Below are 22,307 nucleotides of genomic sequence, written 5' to 3' on the forward strand. Positions count from 1 at the left end.
CTGCTAGAAAAAAAATAATAACAGGAAAGAAAATATACGTATTTCTCTAGAACTTGGAAAAAAACTTCTGTTTCCAGATCCGTTGTAAACTGAATTTGTATCTTCCATTTTTTTTTCTTTTTAGTGCAAGGTGAAAATGCCACCACCACAAGTACTTAAGACATTTATTATCATCTGAAAACTTTCATTTCAACAACCAACAAAAGGATACAAATCTAAGCAAATGACTCAAGGTAGTGGCTGTGCAGGCATATAAAGCAATGTATTAGAGTTCACGGTGCCAAGAAAGGGAGTCTTTTGCTCTCATGGAAAGTGGTTCAAGGTTCAGTACATAACAAAGTAACAGTGATTTATGAGTGGGCAGTGAAGTTTTAAATGCATGGTCAGACTCTTAAAATGACTGTTTACGCTGGACTGCTTTGTGCTGCTGCCTCAGACGAGCACTCAGTTTTTTGGTGTGCTTTTTTATAAAATTGCACTTTGAATGCAACCTACTGTGTGGTAGTTTTTAAAAGCCCTCGGAGCTCTCTACACTCAGACCAGATGAATGGGAAATGCTATTTAAAGCATGAAAAAATAATAACATGTAGGCTGAAACAGAGTAAAATTGCCTAATGTCATCTGGGTTTGATACTGTGCTACTTTCTATATGTCAAAACTCTTTAATGTGAAATCTGTCCTCCTCAGCTGGTGAACAGTTACCACATCTTCCTTTTGCACCTTTCAGTGGTCTCTCATAGCTCCTTAAAAAGTGGTGGGGTAGTATAGCGAACTGGATGCTATTGACCAAAAAAGATTTTCTCCAGCCTTCTCCTGTCACCATGTCCCGGAGCTGCCATGTCCTCATGCTGCCTCCCTCACTGATGGCTTTAGAGCTCCAAAATTAACAGGTTAGCAGCATTCTTTTCTCTCCTTGCGCTGAGCCACATGTCATTATCAAATATAGGAATTAATCTTCTCAGTTTAGAGAAATTAATTTTTTACTCTGGGGGACTTGTGAGTCTTGTGGTGCTGCAGCATCCACAGCCTTAGCTGCAACTGCCAGTTACACCACCAATTTCTTTACTCAATACAAGTGTATTTGAAACCATGAAGCTCTTTGTGGTGGATTGTGGAGGGAAGAGTCAAGAAACATTTCAAACTATTCCAGATATGAGCATCTGAGAAAGGACACACATAAAACTCAAGTCTAAACTTAGTTTGACCACTAAAATAGGATTTTCAGGTGCCCCAGGAGTTCTTACTTTTTAAAAGTGTTTTGTCTATTCCATCTTCACAGAAACCTGCATTTTTTCTTGGTAGGTAAAAAATCTAGGATGTTTCAGAGTGCTCTGGAGTTGAGAATTTTGTTTCTTCTTTTGCATTTTTTGGTCAGGGATCATGCAGCAACTGTATGTGAACCAGTGAATGCAGTGGCTGCTTTGGTCTCTAGAGCATCCTAAAAAGTGGCATAAAATTATTGTCTAAACCTCAGTGAGAGAAAGGTGAACTCCTTTCCCCATTTCCAGAGACAAATGTATGATCTTGTGACACTTGAGCCAGTGGAGAACACCTTTTTCACACAGCCTCTGACAACAGCATTGCTGACAGCTTTTGAAAATTTTATTATTTCGAATGCAACAATTTGCATTGTGAGTAGCCAGCCAAGGTTGATGGCAGAAAAGAAGGTGGGAGATGCTCCATCATGATTTGCACCATTCTTCCAATGGTGAGAGAATTCTATCTGTGCTCCAGGTCTGCTGACCAGTCCCAAGTGAAAAACTGTCCACACATCACCAGGGTCCAGAATTCTGGAGTAAACTGCACAAAATTATGTGAAATTACATAAATAGGATATAAAAACATATCTCTGAAAGCTTCTGAAAACTGGAGGGTGGGGTTTTTAGTTGTTTAGGGGTTTTGTTTTGTTGTTGGGGCTTTTTGTTTGTTTGGTTTGGTTTTTTTATTCTTATTTTTTCTGTGTGGATATATATTTGGGATTTTTCTGTTGGTATGTGGGGGTTGTGTTTGGTTTCGTTTGTTGTTGTTGTTATTATTAATATTAGTGTTATTATTTTGGCTGTGTTCTTTAAATAATGCAGTGTTTCTTGGGAAAATGTCTCCAGATGGGATGCTAGTGGTTTTTCATACATATTTTCAATTCTTGAAGCTGATTGATGCAAGCTTGCATCACATTTCTTGAAACTAATAGGGTGAACTCATGGGAACATGGAATAAGAAAGGTGAGTGGGTTTCCATGTTTGAAGCCATGACTGAGAGGTGGAATAAGTGCTATTCTTAGCAGAGATGCTGAAAATAAGGAAAAGGGCGCAACTCCATGGGTATTTGTTTAACATTTGCAACCCACTACTTGAAGTGTAAAGATAATTTTGTCTTGTGCAGATCTCAGTCACTCACAGCTTCAGCAGAAAAACAGCACTGCTTTTAAAAAACTCTGCTATGATAGTTTAGCTCGTCACCCTGATGATGCTTTGTGGGTCTAAGAATTGGGGTGAAATCATGCACAGTCAGAAAGAGTACAGCAGGGATTCCAATTGTATTCCTGCAGGTCTGCAGATGGTTTAGTCTCTAAATTCCGTTTCAGGGCCGTAATGCTGGTTTTTAGATCTTGTTTGAGTGCAACTCAGTTGGAGTGGCAGTGCCTTCCTCACTGTCATTTGTTGAGCCTTGTGGGTTTCTTTTGGTACAGAAGTTATAAATCTCTTAAATAGGAATATAGCATCCTGTAAATTATTATGGGGCAAAGGATTCTTCTGCACATGAATCTTTTGCCTAACTTCAACATGCCCTGAGATAATTTGCTTGAGTTTATTGGTTGGTTTGTCATTGTTTTTATACTTACTGCATAAAGAAAATACCTGCAACACCTTTACTTTTACTCTGATACCTGCAACACCTTTACTTTGATACCCATATGACGCGGCCTGGCGGTGTCCTCCGAAGGCCACTGACCCCCTCTGGTCAGCTGCCGCAGGTCTTCGGGGTGCCGCGTCCTTCCGCGGCGAGTCGTCCTTCAAAGGACGCTCCTTGCCTCAGAGGCACAGGCACTCCCCAGTGATTCAGCTCAGTTGTGAAGCAAGGTTGCCGGGGCAACCGAGCTCGGAGGCCAGCAGTGCCCTCTGAGGGGGAGCCGGTGGAACTGCTCAGCCGGGCAGATCTTCTTCTTCCTCAGGCGGCGCAGACAGGAGAGGCGAGAGTCAGATGGATTCTCCAGGGCCTTCTTTATTCTGGAACCAACGACCTCCAAAGAACCCCGAGGGCTCTAAGTGCCCTGCTTATATAGGGACTAAAGGGGGCAGGGCCAGCCACTCGGGCCAATCAGAACAAGGATTGAGAACTTGGCCAATCAGGGGAAGGATCCAAAAGTGCACCAATCAGGGTGCAGGATGACAGGGAAATGTAACTTGGACCAATAGGGAAGAAGCAATTAACATAGGGGCAAGGAATCATGGGTTTTTCTCTGGGGAGGTTGCCCTAACAAAGTTGAACATGAACAAGGGAGACTCCCCAAAGGGGAACACTGTTGGCCCACAGCATACTTTTCCTCCAAGGGAGAGTGCTACTGTCCTGGAGTGCCTCTTGGGCTCCCACACCCATAAACCCATATGTATATATATAAATGAAAAACTAAGACTAGTAACAACACAGAAAAGAAAAAACAAAGAGCTAAATACTAGCATATGTCCATCATACCAAATTCAGCCACTTTTCTCAGAATTTCGTGGTATCTGGAATAAATATTGATATTCTGTCTTCTCCAATTTAATATTACTTGTCTTCATAAATACTATCTAAACACATCTTCCTGGTTTTGTTCTTTATTTTCTCTCTTATTGAGGCATTTTTGACAGATTTCCACTTGTTTCAGGTGAAAAACTTTTTGACATAATACATACATATTGGTAAGTACTGACTTCGGGTGTTTGTTAAGATTTATAATTCCTTAATGCCAGCATTAACTTAGGATTTGCCTAGGATCTCTGTGCTTCTCAGGACAACTAATCTCCATTATTTACCATGGCTTTCAGTATTAAAGGATATATCATTTAGTTCTATAATTGCATCACTTTTCAGGCATGTGCACTGATTTTGTGTGAAAATGGTTCTTCTGTATTCAGAAAAATATGTTGTAAATTTTAACTCCCTTTTTAAAAAGTAGAAAGGGATTACCTGTATCTGCTCTGCCAAAGTGTGATATCAATGCAGTGCTGTAGGCAGAAATTTGAATTGACATTACTGAGATATAGCCTGATTATTTCCTGTGTGCTTTAAAGCTTTGCATTTAGTTGCATCTTCTGATGATCCAGCAAATACTCCAAACTCATCAAGTGATTGATGGATGTGTTTGTAAAGGCCTGAATGGTCATTTTATATGAAATTATAAACCCACTGTTGTACTTAATGGGGTCAGTGAAGCAATCAGGAAAGAAATATATAATTCTGTAGCATGGGTCTGTAAGCATGATACTTCTTAGGCTTTTTAAGTTTAATGAAGCAGCTACTCAGCAGCTGAATATTCTTGTTAAACAGTCTCAGCATGGATTTTAAAACTAAAATGTTGCTGAACACCATGGTCTCCTTGGAGAGTCTGTGGCTCTTATTCTCTTGAAATGTCTACATCTTTTATATGTTAATGGTTTTGACAATCAGCCATTTGCTTCATTTTCATTGTAAATGAGGCTCAGAGTCCGATTGCCTTCCTCATTCCCTGAACACTCTCTTCCCTGTAAGCTGTCTCATCAGCCTCCAGCTCACTCCCTGGGGTATGTGTGGTCTGAAAATAGCTGAAGCTATCCCACGAAACAAACGCTTTGCCAAAGCATTTTCCTATTTTAGATCTCTTTCTAAGAATATGAGTCCCTGTGTGAAAACTTGTGTGGTGCAAATGGTCCAGCAGCCACACCAGTCCTCGTGTGCTACAGAATCTTACTGCTAAAGACATCCTTTCAGGTGGCTTCTGACGGCTAGTGCTGCTGTTGCTCAAAGCCAACAAAGCCAAATTACAAAGTTTCTTCTATGCCCTTGGAGAAACATGCCTGTTGAGAGAGTTTCATTCATGTTTGGTTTTTAAAGATTCTTTTCAGCTGCAGTGCTTGACACCATACAGCTGTGGTGAGTGATGCAGAACACTTTTTTTGAGGGGGAAACTCCTGATTTTAACACAGGAGTGTCATCATTGCAACCTGCAAGCTTTACATGGGACTGTAGCCAAGTGTCCTAAGGCGTGCTAGGGAATATTTCCCCTTTTTTACAGAGGGATTAACTCACCCTCTGTGTGTGTGTTTTTAGTACCTGACCTGAAGGGGAAGGCGGCAGGGGCACAGCCTGGTGGAACCCTCCATGACAAGCACACCCAGCCAGGAGCATCCATCCCACCAAGGCATCAGGAATTCATATGTCCAGGCTCCTTGCTCCCAGCACAACCCTTCCTTCCCAATTGCCATGGTTGAAAGCATCATGCAAAACACACTCACAGTGATGTGAGAAAGAGCAAAGTAGAGAAGAGAGACACGGGCAGGCTGTGATTTCTGCCTCACCTTGTGGCATAAATTACTGCTGTGCGCACGCTGTGATTAAGCAGGTTTGTGTGACTAACACCCTGTACAGGATTAATTGCCAGGTCTGTGCTCTGCTGTGGGTTGATGATGAGAGACACTAAGCAGCAGTGAAATGTTTTCAAAGGGGATTTGAAGCCGATCAGCCATTTTCTCCTCCACTACATAACTTTCTCTGTTGGCGGACAGTGGCAGCCTTTAAATTTGAAAGTGCACAGGATGAAGATTGCATATTCCTTTGAAACATTTGGAGGAGGAGTGACAAAAGGTTCAGTCTCTCTATCACTCATGACTTCAGGAGCCTGCAGAGAGAAGAAAGCAAGGCTATGGGCTTGCTGCTTGTGGGATGTGCAGATTGGGTTTTTTTGTGACACTTAATGTTGTAAACTCCCTTTCCCTGCTGAGTGGAAATCCAGGGTGGGGAGAGAGGGATGCTCCTTCTCATGCCTGGTGTTGGTCAGACAGGGAGAGATGTACCCCACAGTACCTCGTTGTCCTTGCTCCTGCCTAGATGGGAACCTGCTGCCCAGTGTCATGAGGACCAATCACTGCAGCCACCTGCCTGGAGTCTCTCCGGAGTGCCCACGCCCTCCGGCCCCCGATGGCAAGAGCCTGCCCAGCAGCAGCAGGGGCCTGGCCACCAGCTGTCCCCAGTATGTCATGCAGGTGTCCTCCAAGGATGGGCAGCTGCTGTCATCCGTTGTGCGGACCCTCGCCGTGCAGAGGTACGTGGGGGACAGGCCCCTTCTCGTCTGGTGTGATTAATCCCCAATCCCAGCATCATAATGATCGTGCTGCAGGGTGCATCATGCATCACACTTCCTAAACAGTTCCCCAGCTGGTGAGCTGAGCAGCTAGACAAGCTGTTTCTAGCACCAGTGTTGCAGCTTCTGTCGTCATCTGAGTGATTGACCAGCTCTTTCTGCTGCTGGTTTAGAGAGGCAGATTAGTGGTGAAAGATATTGTTAATCTATGCCTTTGGAGCATGCCTCAGGCTGGCTTTGTTTTCACTAGAATCGAGAAAGAGTATTCTGATGTGTTTGGCCTTAGCCAGACTTGATGCTTGGGTCAAAATTAAATCTTTGCTGGTGATGAGCTGGAAAGACTTCATGGATCTTAAAGCAGTGCAGATGAAATATCCACCTTCAGCCACATGGCAGGGATGTGTTTAGCACAGTTCTTTTCAGCTCTGTTTGCATCACTGCTTGACCTGCTTCTGGGGTGTCCTAAAGAGAGGGAAACCCTTTTCAGGGAGAAGAGGTTTCTGCCTTCATGTACTTTTCTGAAGTTGTGGCCCTGCCTTCAGGGTACTACAGGGCAAGCTGCTGCTCTTTCAGCAGCCCTTTACTGTTGGCCAGTGAAAACAATATTTAGGTCAAAGGATCACCACTACAAGAAGTCCCCAGGTGAGGCAGATTTACAACCCCCCTGATGCACTTTGGGATTTCCAGAGGTGGCTGCACCGCTGCTTTTTTTAAAGAGCTGGGAAATACAAAATACAGAAGGATTTGGTCTTTTGCCTCTTAGCTGCCACTCTGATGTTTTTCACTTCACACTTTTCCCCCCCAAGAGAAGAAATATTTTAAGCAAGAATACCAAAACATCTAAAACCATTAGCCCAGCAGCTTGGATTACTAATTATAGGGCAAAGCACTCTTAAGTGCAAATATTTGTCGTTCATGACAGAGAAAAAGGCTATTACCACAGCCTTGCGCACTGACCAGCAGTTTTCTCTCCCTCTCCTGCAGCAGCCCCTTCAATGACCGGCCCATCTGCAGGATCTGCCATGAGGGCAGCAGCCAGGAGGAGCTGCTGTCCCCCTGCGAGTGCACAGGGACGCTGGGCACCATTCACCGCAGCTGCCTGGAGCACTGGCTGTCGTCCTCCAACACCAGCTACTGTGAGCTCTGCCACTTCAGGTTTGCAGTGGAGCGCAAACCCAGGCCACTGGTGGAGGTCAGCACGTGGGGCACAGCCCTGGAATTCTGGTTTCACTGGCAAAGTCATGCCTGCTTTTGTGCAGGTGTCACAAAGCCCCTGTGGCTCCGCTGAGGTTTTGGGGTTTGGCAATACAAGGGTGGGAGAGAACAAAACTCTTCATTTTTGAGCAAATCAAAAACAAGTTATTAGAATGGGATCAGTGGGTTTGGTTCACTGCAAACCTGAGTGGAGGTTTGGGAAACAGTGTGCAGCAAATTCCTGGAATGCCAGCCAGCTTGGCTGAGGGTGGAAGAGAGGTAAATAGCAGTTCCTGTGGAATGTGGGGCAAGTGTCCAGACTCAGCTTGTTAAATATAGGTCAGATTTTTTTTTTTCTTGCTTTTGAGAGGTAACGAACTTAGAAGCCTTAGAAACCCAGTTTACATGTAGAGCTCCCAAGAAGAAATTGCTCTTGTTCAGTGCCTGGCTTGTTTAGACATTTGCGAGTGACCTTTTGGCCTCTTTTGCCTATGTGCCAGACTCGACAGTGAATTGGACAATTGTTTCTCCCTTATCAATTAAAATTCAGGTTTTTTGCCACCAACAGATAGCAGCTTCATGAAACTTTCCAGGTTTTAGGGTATTTTTGGCCCTCAGGAAAAAAAAAGAAACCAAACCAAGTTCAATCTCTTGACATTGTTAATGACCTTTTTCCTCCCTTATTTTATTTTGGAAAAAGATGAAGGAAAGTTAGGGTTTCTTTTGGAATTAAAAGTGAAAAACAAATAACATTTGACCAAATGAATGAGAAGAAACATTTTGTACCTGTTGGTGACACATGCAGATCTTGGGTTCAGGACGAAGGGTCCTTTCTGTGCATCTTAAATGTTCCTTTAAACTGTGTCAAAAGTGGAAGGAGATAGGGTATCAAAAACAGATAGGGGAAAGCAGTATTTTGTTTTTCTCCTGTTCCCAGTTAAGGGGACACGGAACAGAACTGACTGCTGGGAGGTGGGACAGGGGATGAGCAGTTCAAGACTACCAAAATTGCTTTAAGTAAGATAGGCATGCATCCTTTGTGTCTAAGCCTAAGGATATCTTCGTTCTTCCTCAGGATCCCCCCACAAAAGGTACGTGACATGGTATTTGGCACAAATCCTGCACCAAAAGCAAGTCTTTGCCAGTTGTGCCTGGTTGCCTCTGGGTTGCTGTCTGGTTCTCCTCTCAATCTTTGGTGCAAGAACGATGCCACTCTGAATCTGCCTGCTGAGAAGAAAGATAAGTGATGCTGAGGCATCACAGTTTGATTTTAAACCCCAGCTTCCTGAAATTGTTCCCTTGTGATAGCTCCTAGTGAGGCTTGCGTGGCACAAATTGGATGTGGTGCTGGCCAGAGCTGCTGGTAATGGAAGGAGTTGAAAGCAAAGCTGACCCTGCCCAGCTGGGGCACTGTGGTTGCTTGATTGCTCCCTGATAAAATGAGGCTTCTTTTTGGCAAAAGCAGCAATAAGTAGTAGAAACAACAACAATGGTGTTTAGAGTAATGATGCTAAACCTGTCAGTGTTTTCTCAGCTGAAGACAAATGATAAACCCTAAGCAAGAACATTTCTGAAATATAGCCAAGTGTTTTTTATCTTTACTACTCATTATTTTCTGACTTCTCAGCTACTTACACCCACAGTATTTTAGTGTAAAAATCAACAGCGGGGTGCAGTTGCAGGAAAGGTCATTAAAATCCCTAATCCTTTGTGATCTTATAAAGGGAATATGTTTTCCTTTTTAGAAAGAAATGAAGGTGTACTTTCAAAGCTGAGAGCAGCAGATACAAAGAGTAACTAGAATGAACTGTATGCCACGGAGAAAATCAAGCAGAAAGATAATCAAACTTCTTGATTTCTGTCAACATAATTTAAGTCTATCCTGGAAGTTTCTACTTATTTAATACAAAGAGATTTGAAATGCGAAGACCACCCCATGCAAATAATTGCAGCAAAAATTGGAAAGTTGATAAAGCAGGGCTAAAGCAGATGCAAGACTGCCAGTTTCCCTCATCTTCCGTGTCCTAAAAGCACTTTCATGACTGTCTCTCTGTGTTACCTAGAGTGTGAGGACATGGAAGAACGTTTATCAGGTGTAGTAGGACCATTTGTCACAAAACCCCTGCAGTAACATTTGGAAGAGTGACAAGCCAAAGTGGCCACCTGCCTTTAATACCACAGTGTGTGTAGGTTTAGTGTGGGGTGTCAAAGTTCTCTTCATTTAGTGAAGTAATTAGTTCTCCAAAGATTCCCCATACCTAGATAATGGAAAGAGTAAATGTCCTCCTCTCACTGGAGGTGAATGATGAGTTTTACCAATGCATTTTAGTAGGTCAAGAGGGGCTATTGTACTCATAAAGTGATTTGTAGAGCACAGACTCTAAAAATGTATCCAGCAACTCCTCAACAGGCTCTATCTCACAGAGTGAAAACATCCCATTCAGGGGTCAGTGACAGGTAGTGAAGAAATGCTAGAAGCAATCAGTCATCATATCGATCTTTTCTCTGAGAGATCTTCCACCAGGGGAAAGAAAAGAAGGTATTTCTGACTATTCTGAAACGTATTATATTCTTTTTCAAGGGGCAAAAAACCCACCACCACCACCAAAAAAACCACAAAACAAAACCACAAAAAACCAAGAAACAAAAACAGAACAACCCCCCCCGCATGCTGTTGTGTTTTCTCCCTGTTCCTTCACTGGATTGATCACTGGTTCCTAGTGTCTTAGACATAGGTGTGGGAGAAATCTGTTTCAGTAGAAAGAAACCGAGACACTTTACTAGTTTTATCTAGAAATGTCATATGTGAATTTATTCCTGCTGTTAGCAGGAAAGGCTGCAGCAACAGTGAGCTTGAAATGGAATAAGTGGTGTGGCTGATGGTTCACCCATATTCCTTCCTCCCTGTGCTCATCCTTATGGAAGCAGCAGAGGAGCTGACCAGAGACAATTCTGTGTTTCTCCTTTGTCTCTGCCACAGGATGTATATTTTTGTCTCAAGGAGAGTCTTCTCCCTGGAAATGCACAATGTGCTGACTGTTTGATCCCAGAAACCCAAATAGAGCAGCAGGCAGTGGTAGTGCAGTCTGTCAGGCAGATCCATCCTCTCAACAATAAATTTATGATGTTTCTTTGGTTCATTTCTTTTTTTGAACTCGCATTATTCCCCCCAAAAGAGTTGTGTTTCCACAGTGGAATGTGAATCAGCACTGTAGTGGTGATGAAAAGCCTCCTTCATCGTTCACAATAGTGCAAAATTCAGTTAGAGGCATCTTAACCCACTCCTTCTACCCCATGACAAAGGAAAGAAAAATCTATAATATGCAGAGAGATGATATTCCTTGTGACAAGCCAGCCGAGGACCTCAAAACCAGCACAGTGAAATCTCAAACTGCAGTAATTCCATTACTGACTTTTATGGACCTTCCAGCTTTATATAAGCTGCCTTTTTAAAGCAGCCAATCCACAGAAAAAAAAATCTGCATTAGGAATTTGTGCTATTATTCACATAGCTGCTTTTGTTGTGTTTCAGCATAAAGATTAGTCAAACTTTATGTAAGTATTATATATCATCTTCATTTCAATTTTCACATTGCATCTGTGTTGCTTCCACTTGGCTCAGTGGAGAAGCAGCCACGAAACGTGGCAGTAAAAATATATTTATGTGCAATAATAAAATGTTAGGGAGCAACCAGCTACAAAATAAAAATGGTATAAAAGTATTATGTGACAATATAAGTCAGGCTTGTATTGCTTGTAAGTTACTTACATGTTTTAAACCAACCAACCAGGATTTGGTATCTCTTGGTTCAGTTGTTTTTTTTGTTTTTTTTGCAAACAAACGGAAAGCACTTAATTAACAATACAAAACTCATAAGCAAAACAGCATGACTAGGAGAAAAAATAAAGTCAGGATAATCACAGCAATATTGGGCAGAAATTAACTTCAGTTGCCCCCCCTCCTCACCGTTGCTGGCTAGAGAGCTTATATCATTAAAGTAAAATAAATATAAAAACCCTCTAAAGTGTATACCTATGCATGAAGTATTAAGATGAGTTTATGTTATAAATTAAAACCTCCCAAACCCTTACACTGAAATACGAATTTATTTCCTGTGCAAGACTTTGAGTCACGATGTTTTTATCTGTTTGGATTATTTTTTGGATTATTTTTCCTCTCCACTGTTCAGTGAAGCAAGTCATTAGCATTAAATCACTGTAATGAACAGACACCAGATTTGCTGCAGGTAGTTTATAAAAAGATCACACCTCAAGCCAGAAGGAAAATGAATGATTCCTCAGCATAGTCACCAGGAAACCAGAAAAACTTTCGTAAATCAAACTTTGGAGGAACTGCAGTTGTCCATACAGAATATTAAGGCTGGGAGCAGATAATTAAGGTGTCTCCATCCTCCTCCTTTTCTTGACCTAAAAAGGGCAGATTAAAAGAGCAAGGTGATGGATATACTTTTGTACCTAGTTTTCTTTGGACGTGAAAATAATCCCCCTAAGATCAACTCACACAGGGAGAATTTGAAGCAGCCATGTAGATTTCCAATAGAAGTATGTCTGAGTTAAAGGAAGTATTAAAAAGAGGTAATAAACTCCCCAGCACAAATTTAAAACCATAAACTCTCCAAGATACTTTTTTTAAAATCTGTTTGTTCCTAATGGAGTGAAATCCAGAGATTAAACCAGAATGTTCTTTCTCCTTTAAAGAGAAATTAAGTGGATGTTTTATGTTCCTTGCAGCAAGGATTTGCTACAATGCACAAATCTTATATTACTGGCAGCAAGAGTGCAAACAAAAGCAACCCAATCCTCATAAAAAAATGAAAGTTTAAATTATTTGTCGGTGAACAGACTAGTTCAAACCATCACATCTGTAACTGCTCATTTCCAAATTTATAACAATCAAGGGCAACAAGTCTCAAGGAAAGTTTCCTGGAGAAAGTAACTGAACAATCAGATTTGCTTCAAGAATGAGCAAGATGGGGGAAAGATACTTGAGTTTTCAAAGGCGCAGCTTCTTTTGTTTTAGATAATGGGTTTGGTGACTTTTCTTGAGACATCACCATCCTGTAAAATAGTTCTAAGCCGTCCAGTTGTCATCTATCTCTGTCCTTCCTGCTGATAGCATTTCCTACCACTGATAGCAGCCAGTCAAAGTTTACATTTTCTAGGAAAATAGAAGATTTATTGCATGTCTTTGTGTGTACTTATCAAGCATTTATTATCTATCATGTCTTTGGTTCCCATATATTTGATCTTGTAGATCAGGGCATATGCAATGTCTTGAAATAAGCGGTGCCAATAGCAAATCTGCTTTGGTTTTGTTTAAAATGTGAAATGTGATTTTTGTTGATTTTCTTGAATGCACGTATTTGTCTGCCTAACTGGGAATACAGTTGTCCAAAACAGAATGAGAGCATTGCAAATGCATACAGATAGAAAGAAACACAGCTTTTCCCATAATTCCACAAAATCTTTTTATTTCTTGACACATTCTGAAATCTTTTAACTGATACAAACATCTCCAGAACTATAAATGAAAAGTGGCTAGTAGGAAAACAGAACTGCAGTGAGTCAGACTAATGCTAAAAAATTATACTATTGTGTAATTGGACTTGCAAGACTTTTCATGGATTTTTATAGTGCCATTAGCAAGTTCTCCTATTTGTTTTCACTGCCAGAGAATTACTAATCCTTTTTTAGAAGCTGAGTATGTGTAATCAAGAAACTGGACACCACATCCATTAGCCACTATATTATTGCTGCTTGGTGGAGCTTTATGAATCAGAATCAGAGGATGGTTTGGGCTGTAAGGGACCTTAAAATTCATGCAGTGCCACCCCTGCCATGGGGAGGGACACCTTCCAGTGTCCCAGGCTGCTTCAAGCCCCATCCAGCCTGGTCTGGAACACTTCCAGCAGTGCACCCATGAAATTCCTCTCTCCCCAGTTTAGACAGAAGGCTGTTCTGGTGAACCCTGTCAATGGCTTTGCAAAAATCCAGGTAAATGACATCCGTAGCCTCTCCCTTGTCCACTGGTGTGGTCACCCCATCAGAGAAGGCCCCTGGGTTGGTCAGGTAGGACTCACCCTGGTGAGGCTGTGCTGGGTGCATCAAATCCCCTCCCTGAGCTCCATGAGCCTCAGCCGAGCTTCCAGAGGGTCTGTCCCATCATATCCACAGGCAGAGAGGGGAGGCTGACAGCTGGGTGTTTCCAGAATCTTCCTTTCCCCCCAGTTTGAAGACTGGTGCAATATCTCCCTTTTTTCAGTCACCTGGGATCTCACCCGACTGCCAGGACTTTTCCAGTATCATGGACAGTGGCTTGGCAATTCCAGCAGCCAATTCTCTCAGGACTCTGCACTCCATCCCATCAGGTCCCACAAAGCTGAGCCCATCCAGGTTCCTCAGCTGGTCCTGAGTGGATTTGTTCCTTTCAGTGGCAGAGCCTTTGCTCCCCCAGTGCCCATCCTGCTCTCCATCCACAGGGGAGGGCCGGCACCAGAGGTTGCCATTGGAGGCTGAGGCACAACAGCTGTTGGGTACCTCAGGCTTCTCCCCAACCTCTGTCACCAGTTTGCCAGTCTTGTTTAGGGTAGGAGAAAACACCTCCTGTGACCTTCCTTTTCTGTTCAATGAAGCTGTAGAATGTCCTGTTACTCTTACCCCCTTTCAAGCTTCAGCTCCAGCTTCACCTTGGCGTTTCTGACCCAACCCTCCAAAATCTCTTAGGGGATTTAATCTCTAGATTCTTCCCAGGTCATCTGTCCTTGCTTTCACTGCCTGTGCATTTGCTTCCTTCCCTTTCCTTTGGCCAGTGAGTCCCTACTGACCCATTCTGGCCTTTGGCCTTCTCTGCCCAATTTCTCACTCCTGTTTTGCAGCTGCCAAATGACCCAAGGTCTGAATTAAAAATAGAGTTGCAGTGTGACAGCAACAGCCCGTGGTGATCTCCTCACAGTAAGAAACCAGCCCTAGGTGATAGATGTCTGTGCTGTGATTTACCCTTTCTAGAAAACAAAACAAAAAATAAAGTTTTATCATACACCATCCTGACAATGGAAAATGTAATTTTTCCCTTTTCAGAAACATATAGACATAGCCAAATTTGTTGGCTATTTCAAAAAGAATCCTTGGCCCATTGAGACATCCACATTTAAAATATTCCCTGCAATTTGAGTTAAAATAGGGGTTAAACTTAAGTAAGAGCAGACTCATTTACAAAGAGGCTATGATATTGGCACGATAGCATTAAGAGATCAAATAATTTTGATTCCAACTCCCAAATACACAGGCCTCTGTCTTTAAGACCAAAGAAACATCTCTGTGAGCTGTCACCATGCCCTTTCTAGGCACCTTTCTAGGCTAAAGACAATATCATTGTGCCAGTAATGGAATGTTTGATATAAGGAGGAGACCCAAAAAGTGAAGCATGAATATTTTTTTCAGCCAAAAAATAACTGTAAAATGTTTGTTTTCCTTGGCAAAACATTAACCTAGGAAAGTTTCAAGTCACCCAGAATCTTTCATGACACTGAAAACAAGCATATGTACCATTCAAATCTTGGAGATTTTATTTTTGAGTTACATGTAGTTAAGCCAAGTTTCAAAACATTTCACTGAAAAATGTTAAAATTAATATTTCAAGTAAAAATAGTGTCATAAAAAATTGTTCTGATGCAGTTTTTTGGGGACAGGCAATAAATGGGAGAAGGAGGAGCAATAAATGGTCCTTCTGGTGTTTAACAATGTTCTTAATTCCAGAGAAATATTCTTTAAAAAAGAAAAGGAATATCAGCTTTTCTGTGGTTAAAGCCCAAGGCAAAATACTCCCATTGGTGGCTGGTGGCACGAAACCAAAAACCACAGTAATTTTCATCACTTCAGCTTGTATACAGCCTACTTCCACCAGGACTCACTGCTGAGCCATCAGCGTGAAAATGACAGAATGATCTGATAAGTTTTGAAGTGCAATGAGCTATTTTTTGCTCAAAGGACAATGCATTTCGGGGAGATAATTCCTTCCTGTCCTCTCCCTTCAGCTATGTGGTGTGACTCCAGTAAGATTTAAAATCACTTCTCCAAGGAAAATGTACTGAACAAGAAGGAGCTCTCCAGCAGAAACAGATTGTAGCCTTAGGATCTGATCAGGAAAACCACTGTGTGCACACTTCACTTTTACGTTTGTGACTCATCTAATTGAAGTTAGACCTGTAGAGATGAGTACTTCCAGGGTTTGGCCTTTGGCAGTGGTGAGGCAGCTCAGAATTGTGGAGGTGTTTTACAGCAGTGCTCTGCTGGCAGCTCATTTTGGTTAGGATAGTTAAATTCAGAGTCTGAGCCTCTCCAGGGTGTTCTGGTCTTTGGCTGCTGCTTGCTCCAATGATTTCCTTCTCCAATTTCAACTTTGCCTTGTGAAGTGAAATGACTGCAGCAAATCTTTCTGTGTGTATTACTTGTGTGGGGTGGAGGAGCCCCAGGTGTGTTCACAGTGTTTTTTCAAGTGGAATGCAGTGCATCAAAAATCTCTTTCAGGATGTAAGCAAGCCCCTTCTCAAAACTGGGTCAGTTTTTAAGGGTTTTAGCCTAAGCTGCTCTTCTTGGGAGGCTGCTCCAGAGCTGGATCCTCTGAAGGATGGGGATTTTTTTTTCTGATTCTTGTCCTAAATTTATTTGAGGACAACTATTATCCATCTGTTCTTAAGTCAATCTTGTCCCTTACTTTAAGCAGCACTTTTACTTCACTGATGACCCCCTTCAGTTCTCCCTTCTGGCTTTCCTCAAAATGCATTTAGAGAGTGACTTTGTTAAGATCACTGTTAACCTCCATCTCTCTGAGGTGCAGGATTCTCAAAGGGTCTCTTGGCTTATCTCAGTCATGAGCCAAGATTGGGTTTTGCATCAGGTGCTGTCCTTAAAGTTCTTGAAATAATTTTTGCTGCCATTGCTGAAGTAATTTAATGTCTTGTTACTCCAGCTCCAGTTACCTGTGGATCAGAAACATGGAACACTGATCACTTTAAGACTGCACTTAAAGGCAGTCTTACAGGCAGGCCAGCATTTTACTTCAAACATAACCCTTTTTATAACCTTTTCTGCCTTTTTTTTCTCCCCACTTCCCTAAATGGAAATTATCACTGAGAGCCTTTATTTATTGCAGAAATAATTTGGCACACTGACACATTTTAATAGGACAGATTTCAGAGTGTCACAGTGCAGATCTGACAGCTTCATCTGGCCTTACATCATGTTCTTGGCCAGCAGGGTAGTCCATACCATACTGCCACAGTAATTAATCAGCTCAGGGCTTTGTTAGGATCCCTGTGTGCATATGAGTTGCACAAAAGGATTTGCTGACTTAGCTTTCAAACTATGAAGTAACTTGACAGTGCCCATTCCATTCCAAAAACAAATGACCAAAACCTAGAAACAGAAGCAGATTTGGAAACAGGTGTGCACTACTTCAGGGAAAAAAGTAAGTGCTGTGGCTGAAATTTGTGCAAGCACCTAAATTGCTTAATCTTTGCTTCTGACTTATATTTCAGATGTAACTAATGAAATCCTTCTGGCTTTTTGAGGTGAGATTGTAGAATTGTGATGTCTTTATTTATTATTTAATGCTATTCTTGCCTGTCACAGCTTCATCTAATACTTGAATTGTTTAGGTTTGACTCTGTTCATGTGCCACAGGGCATAAGAACCAGGGGGCCATCAGCCTATGAAGCAGCTCCACACCATTTTAATCTGCTCAAACTTTCAATCAGGTTTGATGGCACAGTGAAAAATGCTGTCTTAATTCAGGTGCATTCCTTGTGTCTAGTGACAGTCACAGGGTGGGGATGACAGTACTTGCCTTCGCATGTGTGCTCCCTCCCCTGCCTTGACATGTCTTCTTCCTCCTTGCTCAGAACTAGGAAGTATTTTCTTGCACTACCTGAGCTGCATGCGTGCCAAAATTTTGAAGTCTGTCATGGGAAAGTGGTGAACACCTGCAATTCCTGTTGAGGTCAAGGAGAAGTGTACAAGTTCCTGGCATTTCTCTTCCCGGTCACTTTTCAAACAAGTACTTTGCACAAAATTTTTTTTTGCAGTCTTTAACACCTTTAAAAGCACGGTCTCTATCAGGGGCTTTCAGTTCCTCTTGTTTTCTTTGGTTTCACATTGCAGGGACTCCTGGAGATGGAACAAGGGGAAGGTTGCACTCAGTCCTGTTAAGATGCACCAAGATATAACCTGGAGCTGTTGTGCATAAACCCTTGGGGATGTTTTTAAGTAAATGGATTGAAAATTCCAAGGAAAGTAGTGTGAGGCTTTTACTTACTTTTTAGCATTCTCTTTAAAGCTACAGTAAATTAAAAAGATGTTGAAATGTAAATGTATGACCCCTTATTTTGCACAAGCTCTGCTGGAGAAAACACTGCTTGCAGCCTATTGCAGTTCTCCCCCTCATACTGATGGGGTGGAGGGATGAGGAAATGGCTGTGTGGGGGCTTAGCTGCTTGTTGGAGTGAACTGACCACAGCTGGTTACTATCTTTCCTGGTAAGGGAGAGGAAAAAACCAGTATTGAACCTCCCTCTTTAATTGGCATCTTCCCTTACGACTTCTTGCTCAGACTAATACATAGCTGATTTAAAGAACTTTGCACTTCCTCAGCATTTCAGAAGTGTTTCAGGACTTCTACTGCCATATGTAACACACTTGAAGAAATAAGAGGACCAAAATGTTTAGGGATGCATGATCTTCATCTGGTTCTGCTGGCCCCAAAAACCCATGAAAAGATGCTGCAGAGCAAAAACAGTTGGTTTGACCAAACCGACAGTTCACGTTGGCAAAAATCACAGGGCTGGGTAGTTTCCCTGTTCAAATATTGACTTGTGTGATGAGGTGTGGTGGGTTTTTTCTTTTGCATATGGTTTTTTTTTTTGGTTTTTTGGGGGTTTTTGGGGTTTTTTGGGTTTTGTTTTTTTTTTTTTTTTTAAATTTTTTTTTTTAATTAAAAGGCCTCAATGTACTGTTGTAGGAACTTCTTTCACCTCTGCTCAGATCCTGTTTATAGAAATGTGGGCGTGTGGGCTTGATAGCTGTTCAATACTAACCTTTGCTTCAGCAGCCGACTTTCAGGAACTCTGTTTCTCAAGTTTAATACACTCTTAATAAAAATAATCCTGTGTGCATTGCACTCTGCTTCAATGTGAGTATCTGAAAACAAGTTTAAAATGGCTTCGCAAATGTTATGAGCAGTTTGCGAAAAAAAAAGTCATAAAATAGCATGGAAAATGTTAAAACATTTTCTGCACACTTGTTTACACATGAAGAAGGGAGTTTTTCAAAGCAGCCATTGGGCAAATGCTAGGGGCTGCACTAGATAAAACACTTCTCAATCCTCAGCTGAATTAATGATATGGTGAGTATAGATAGAGGTGGACACCTGCACTTCTTGCAGGAAGCAAGAATTAAGAAATTCAGGTCTCTAATGTTGTCTAAAAAGGAGAAAACCTTGCAAACAATATTAAGAGTGGTAAGGTAAAAAGCAGTTCTTCAATGAAAGCTTTCAGGTGCCCAAAGTGTAGGTATGCATGAGTGATACAGGATTTCTACCGTTTTAATAAAGTTAATTAATTAGTATATCTAGCAGGTACGTCCAATGAGCAACCAGTTGCCCCAGAGTCTGTCCCTTGGACTTGGTCCAGGGGGTTATTTGCCCTATATTTTTTTACGCCTCTCAAATTCTGGTGAAAAACAAGGTATCCTGGTTAGAAGTTCTCTTTTTGAGAATGAGACTAAACAGAATGTCAAGAGCGTGTTCGAAAGGGTTGCCTTATTATTCTGAAGTGTGAGAGAGGGCAGAAAAAGTACTAGGAACTATACTGCTATATATTAAGAATCTACAGATACATGAGAGGCATCCCTAGGGACACCGAAAGCCACGTCCTGCACGTGCTCCATGTTCAGTCCTCAAAGGGGACTGTGCTTTGAGTTGAGGGTAAAACATCCTCCCTGTGCTGACACTTGCCTTGTCTGTCCTGCCTGCAGTGGCTGAGGAACCCAGGCCCCCAGCACGAGAAGAGGACTCTCTTTGGGGACATGGTGTGCTTCTTGTTCATCACCCCGCTGGCGACCGTCTCTGGCTGGCTGTGCCTGCGAGGAGCCGTGGACCACCTGCACTTTAGCAGTAGGCTGGAAGCTGTTGGCCTCATTGCACTCACTGTGGCACTCTTCACCATTTACCTCTTTTGGACCCTGGTAAGTATCAGGGCATTTATTTAACTCACAGGAAAAAGGGAAAGAGCTAACAGAAGAATTAATCGCATAGAGTGCTCTAGACCATTGCACGGAGCATTGCTTCTGTTTGCCTCTGGTGCCGGTAAGTGCAAACTGCACCTGCAAGAAGCTGAGGCTGAATTGTTTCCACACAATTCAAGTTCTCTGGAACACCGAGAAGACAGTTTGCTTTAGGGTAAAGATTCTCAAATCCCAAACACCAGTGGGAACAGCAGAACACACACAAAAAGAAAAGATTTAGGTGAACAACTTGGCTGCCACAGAGGATTCAGATTTTATTCTAATGCAACATCTTGCCAATTTTACTGTTCAAAAGTGGGTGTGTGTGGGGGAAGTCCACAGCAGAACACGCACGTGCCCAGGTCTGTAAAAACAGAGCTGCCTTTGCAGTGCAGGTAAATTGCATCCTGCAACCCAGCATGTGTCACTTGCATGCCAATCCATCCTGAGAGCCACTTGTTCTGTGTCAAGTTGTTGAACTGAGATAATTTGCTGGCCCCAGTGTACTGGCAGGCAGTTGGCCCAGCAGAAACCAGAGGAACACAGGGGACAGCTGCCAAAATGGGTGTTAATCAACCCATGGTGTAGCAGTTTGCTGAAAAGCCCAGGTTAATTCTGTATTTGACACCTCTTTTTGTGGAGTGGGAAGAGCAGGGTGGGCACAGAGGGGGAGGACTCACAGCAATGCACTCAGTGCCAGGATGTGCTGCTGGGAAAGCCCAACATGCCCATGGTGCTGGCACGGCCACATGGCACAGGGGCTGCCCCTCATGGGGCTGCATGACACAGCTCTGCCCCTCACTGGGTATGGCCATGTTATAGCCCAGACCCCTTCCAGCAGATTTGGACCCATGGTAAGTTGCTGAGGAGGTGTCACTTTTAAAAAAACTGCATTGGTAGAGCAATAAACCTTCTGTGCTGAGCCCTGAGGAAAAGGGGGTGTGAGTGGAACACAAAACCCTCACACTTCCTCATGGGTATCTCCAAGAAAGCTATGAAAGGGAAGATCTCATTCACACATTTGTGAATCCTGTCTCACCCACAGAGGATTGAGGGCAGTGTTCAACAGGAGGGAAAGCTCAGAATTTTGCCTCAGCCTTGTGCACTTCATCTCTTTTTTGTTTCTGCTTTTCTGTGAAGCAGCAGCACTCTCCTGAGACAGGCCATGTACTCCAGCAGTGAGGCCACCTGTCTTTTTCCGGCAGTGCTGGGTGTAGATGTGCCTGGCAGGTATGCAAGCAAATATTGTTCAAATTTCCTTCCTGTATGGCTGTCTTAGAAACCAAAATGCTGAACAATTTACCTAACACACTTAATTCACCATCACCAAAACTGTTGGAAGTGGTAAAAGGCATTTTTTCAGGTGGATTTAATTAGCTATGACACATGGACTTATCCAACCTTGCTTATTAAGACTACGACAGCATCTCAGCTTTGGTGCCTATCCCTGGGTATTGCATTTGCAGAGTAAGAGGCAAAAATCCCTTCTATTCACTTTATAAATTGTATCCCTTCAAAAGAGAAGAGAGAAATGTGCTATTGGCTCTTGGAGAACATATTAGTGATAGTGAGCCTGATGTAAATGCATACCTTGGTTGATTTAATTGAAATTCAGTATCTTTGATTCTCACTCTGTTGTGGACAGCTGTAATTTCACTCTAAATTCTTATTTAGGGCAGTAGGAGATGGATGGGCTAGGAAAGCACTGTGTTCACCTAAGAAGAGGAAGGCAGGAAGGCCTTTAGGGGACTGAATCACCAAATGATTGCAGCTGGGAGGCAAAATATCCCTCCCTTCAGTGATGTAAGAAAGCCCCAGCCCGGGTTTGCCTTTGGGGAGGGATCTAGGCTCCCCTTGTCATGCAGGAAGGAATGGTCCCACACACAGAAGTGTCAATTTTATGGAAATCTTCAGCAGCACATGTCTTGTCCCTTTTGGAAGTGGGAGAATCTGTTACACAGCTGTGACTGTGCAGAGAATAGGTTCACTGCTGTGGGGTAAATTACACACAAGATGATACAATATTCATTTAGGTGCTGGGGAAATTAAGAGAACTAAAACTTTGTTTTATTTCCAGTAAATCAGCTTTCCTTCTCTGGAGGCAAAAGCTGGCATACAGATTATTTACACACCACAGTTATCCCAGTGAGCAGTGAACAGGAGGGATGTTATTTTTAGCATCTCAGAAGCTGTTTTATCCCTCCCTCTAACACAGAAAAGTTATCTATAAAACACTGTTGCTTTTTACTCTATACTTTTAACACACACCAAAAAAGGTCGTCCCAAGAAGACAGATTCAGACACAAAACGGAGATTGGTACCTAAACAAAGAATTCAGGGTCACACTCTGCTTTCTCTTGTATAACATACATACCTGGTTTAACAATGCAGCTGTTACTCAAAGAACCTCATGTTCTGCTGCTTGAAAACTCAACCTGAACTCCATTTCACTCTCCTGAACCTATCACTGCATTTTACAGGGCACCCACTTTTGCAGA

General features: G+C 42.4%; 1 protein-coding gene across 2 annotated transcripts in view; it reads left to right on the forward strand.

The window, feature by feature from the left end:
- Window positions 1–22,307, forward strand: part of MARCHF3 (membrane associated ring-CH-type finger 3) — a 58,653-nt gene that overhangs the window by 32,408 nt on the left and 3,938 nt on the right. Inside the window, exons 3-5 of one of the 2 annotated variants that reach the window (XM_063423292.1) lie at window positions 6,067–6,280; window positions 7,304–7,511; window positions 19,561–19,770. In XM_063423292.1, coding sequence (XP_063279362.1) covers window positions 6,090–6,280; window positions 7,304–7,511; window positions 19,561–19,770 — 609 coding nt within the window. In that variant the 5' untranslated portion in view covers window positions 6,067–6,089. Of the gene's footprint in view, window positions 1–6,026; window positions 6,281–7,303; window positions 7,512–19,560; window positions 19,771–22,307 lie in introns of those variants that run through there. The other variant, XM_063423291.1, reaches the window with a different exon arrangement.

Source organism: Prinia subflava, chromosome Z (genome assembly GCF_021018805.1).
Source record: "Prinia subflava isolate CZ2003 ecotype Zambia chromosome Z, Cam_Psub_1.2, whole genome shotgun sequence".
Taxonomy (NCBI): Eukaryota; Metazoa; Chordata; class Aves; order Passeriformes; family Cisticolidae; genus Prinia; species Prinia subflava.